General features: G+C 36.1%; 1 protein-coding gene across 1 annotated transcript; it reads right to left on the bottom strand.

Annotated features, from left to right (window-relative positions):
* Positions 1–7: 7 nt before the first annotated feature.
* Positions 8–2542, bottom strand: LOC122328394 (ankyrin repeat and SOCS box protein 8-like). The gene is made up of 3 exons (XM_043224069.1): positions 2137–2542; positions 1958–2062; positions 8–1130 (listed from the first exon to the last, which is right to left on the bottom strand). Exons 1-3 carry the CDS (start codon positions 2263–2265, stop codon positions 495–497), a joined length of 870 nt encoding a protein of 289 aa, XP_043080004.1. The 5' UTR covers positions 2266–2542; the 3' UTR covers positions 8–494.
* Positions 2543–2997: the final 455 nt, after the last annotated feature.

Here is a 2997-nt window from a genome sequence, read left to right as displayed (position 1 = left end):
CTCTTAAAATGATTCAACAAACATGTTAATATTTATTTGACTTTAAAACGTAAAGGTTTTAGCTGTCTTAAAAAAATATTACTGCATAATAAAAATTGAAAACTTCAAATTTAAGAAACAAATGTAATATAGAACTATAACTTATAAGTGCTGTTAAAGTGTTATTTGTGTGTACATAGGATTTACTGGTAAATAATATTTTTAAATTATTTTCATGTTTTCGCAATCAAGAGTGTTTCGGACATTGTTATTATGGGTTTCCTTCCTCCCAGATCAATATTTTTCCGCACTCAAGCAGACAATCATACTGTAGCCCGAGTCTGAATTTGTTTTTGATGGCATTATAGCAACAAAAGAAACATGAAACGTCCTCACTTCTTCACCCACTGTATATGGACAGACACACTTCAGATTGCAGTCTGATTACAATCACGTTCACGTACACAGAAGACATCTACCTCCTCCACGTCCGACATTAAGCACAGTCTTCTCGCTCAGTCTCTGAGGAGCACGTATTCTTTCACTGACTCTGGAAGCGGGAGCTGTTTCACTGCAGTTGGGAGGAACTGAACTCCCAGGCTGTTACGAACGGCGCAGCGCGCCAAGGCCCGCAACGAGGGCGGCTGGGCTACGAGGCTAGTGAGTCGAGCCAGTAACTGAGGATCTTTACTGAGCTCACGTGGTAAAGAGCCGTCGGCCCTGCGGATCTCGAACCTCCCCGCGGCGCGGCAGAGCAGCTCCAGGCACTCTTCCTCCTGTTCCGTGCCCAGGCCCCGAGCCAGCAGCGCCACCAGCCGCGAGATGGGCGTCTGGCCCTTTAGGTTGGTGACGTGGACTTGAGCTCCGTACTCCAGCAGCACGCGCACACTCTCCAGGTTGCCCTTCATGGCCGCCCAACTGAGGGGTGTGTCGTTATTGTAGTCGCGGACATTCGGGCATGCGCCGCTCTCTAACAGGGCTCGTACGCACTCGGGGTTATCTTTGAAGGCGGCCCAGTGCAGTGGGGTATCCTTGTTGCCGTCTAGAGCATTCGGCTGGGCCCCGTATTCTAGAAGCAGCTCCACACAACCCTCGTCCTTCTCCGCTGCGTAATGCAGAGCAGTGCGGTTGTAGCCATCCAAGGCATTTACCTGTGTGAGAGTTTTAAATATTAAAAGGAGAATAATTATTCCTGATACTATAATGAAGAAAAAATAAATAAAAACATTATTAAATTTTAAAAAAATATATTTAAAAAATATATTTGATCAAAAATACAGTAAAGACAGTACTTAATTATTTCTATTTACTATTTAAATGTTATAATTATTTCAATTTAAACATACTTTCTATTTGAACAGATATTTAAATGTTGTTTATTTCTGTCATGAAAAAAAAAATATTTTCAGCAGTTATTCAGCAACCATTACTTATTTATCAATGTTGAATTTTTTTAATTGAATTTTTTTTCGGGATACTTCGATGAATAGAAAGTTCACATCAACAACATTTATTTGAAATATAAACCTTTTGTAACATTTTTAATGTCTATTTAATGCATCTTTGCAGAAAGTTTGAATGGTAATGTACGTACATTTTAATGAAACATTCTCATTTCTCAATAATATTAAAAAACTTTTGTCTACCAAATCGAAGTCATGTGCTCAAACCAACAAACAAAATTATTAAGTTTCAAAATATCATCCAGTGCTCCCCCAAAACATAATAATTTAAATAAGCAATTACCTTACATATTTAATAACTTTTTTGGAAAATAAACATTAAGGTGTGTATTCCTCTCACAAGTATTCAAAATGTAAGAAAAAAAACATAACTTGATGTGTTATAAACTACATTTGAAAATAGCTTTAATCACTTACTTCTACAACTTCTCCACCAAAATTGCACGCTTTACTTTTAAACTGCCAAAACACTGAATTAAGGAACCTCATAAAGAATGACTGTTGTTACGGTGTACCTCGGCACCTTTCTCCAGCAAAAGCTCGACGCAGTCGGCATCAGCCACCATACAGGCGCAGTGCAGGGGCTTCAGCGTGCCATGCATCCGGTTCACATCTGCTCCCTGTGAAAGCAGCACATTTTCATTCAGAACGCAATGCGTGAAATGCTTTCTGAGGCTTTGGTAACACAACTCACCCTGCGTATGAGATCTTCCACATTATCATGTGGGAAGGAGCGAATGGCAGCTATGGTTCGAATGAGCCTTTCCGACAATGAGTATTTGCTCTGAATACTCTGCATGATGTACCACATAGTAGAGCTCATGTGGAACTAAAGGACATTTCACCCAAACCGGGTGACGGCGCACCAAAATGAGATGGCTGTCACGGCGAGAAAAATAGGAGAAAATTGATTAACAAGAGAATAAAGGTTGATAGAGCAAGTAATATATTTACATTAGGAATCATTCAATGTTTTTACTGGTTTATGTCAGTGTGGATATGCTTACGGCCACATTTACTATTTATTTAATAACAGAGTTTACTTTACTTGTTACAGTGTAATTATACATTTAAGTGCTGAGTAAAATTAATTAATTAACTAAATGTATTTACTATACAGTTAGGGTTAGGATTTGTATTTTTGGGTTTGTAATTATGCATAATTAATTGTTATTATAATAGTAAGTACATGTAATATGTGTAACAAAGACACCTTAAAATAAAGTGTTATCAATCAAATTGTAACTGTTTAAAGAATAATACAAGTACATATTTATATGTCATTATTAACTTTATTTTATAACATGGCAAATATTAAAATTAAAAGATAAATTGATACATATTTATTTATAGATATAATAAACATTAAATACCTTAGAAACAATACATAATAAATAAATGCTTAGCTTCTCATCAAAATGTAACTTTTTTTTATATTAATTTGCCTTTAAATGAATATAAAACAAATAAGATAAATAAAAAGTAGAAGTTTTACTTGTCTGTTGTTGAGATTATATATATATAGAGAGAGAGATATATATATATATATATCACA

Source organism: Puntigrus tetrazona, chromosome 23 (assembly GCF_018831695.1).
Source record: "Puntigrus tetrazona isolate hp1 chromosome 23, ASM1883169v1, whole genome shotgun sequence".
Taxonomy (NCBI): Eukaryota; Metazoa; Chordata; class Actinopteri; order Cypriniformes; family Cyprinidae; genus Puntigrus; species Puntigrus tetrazona.
This window is presented reverse-complemented; position numbering and strand designations above follow the sequence as displayed.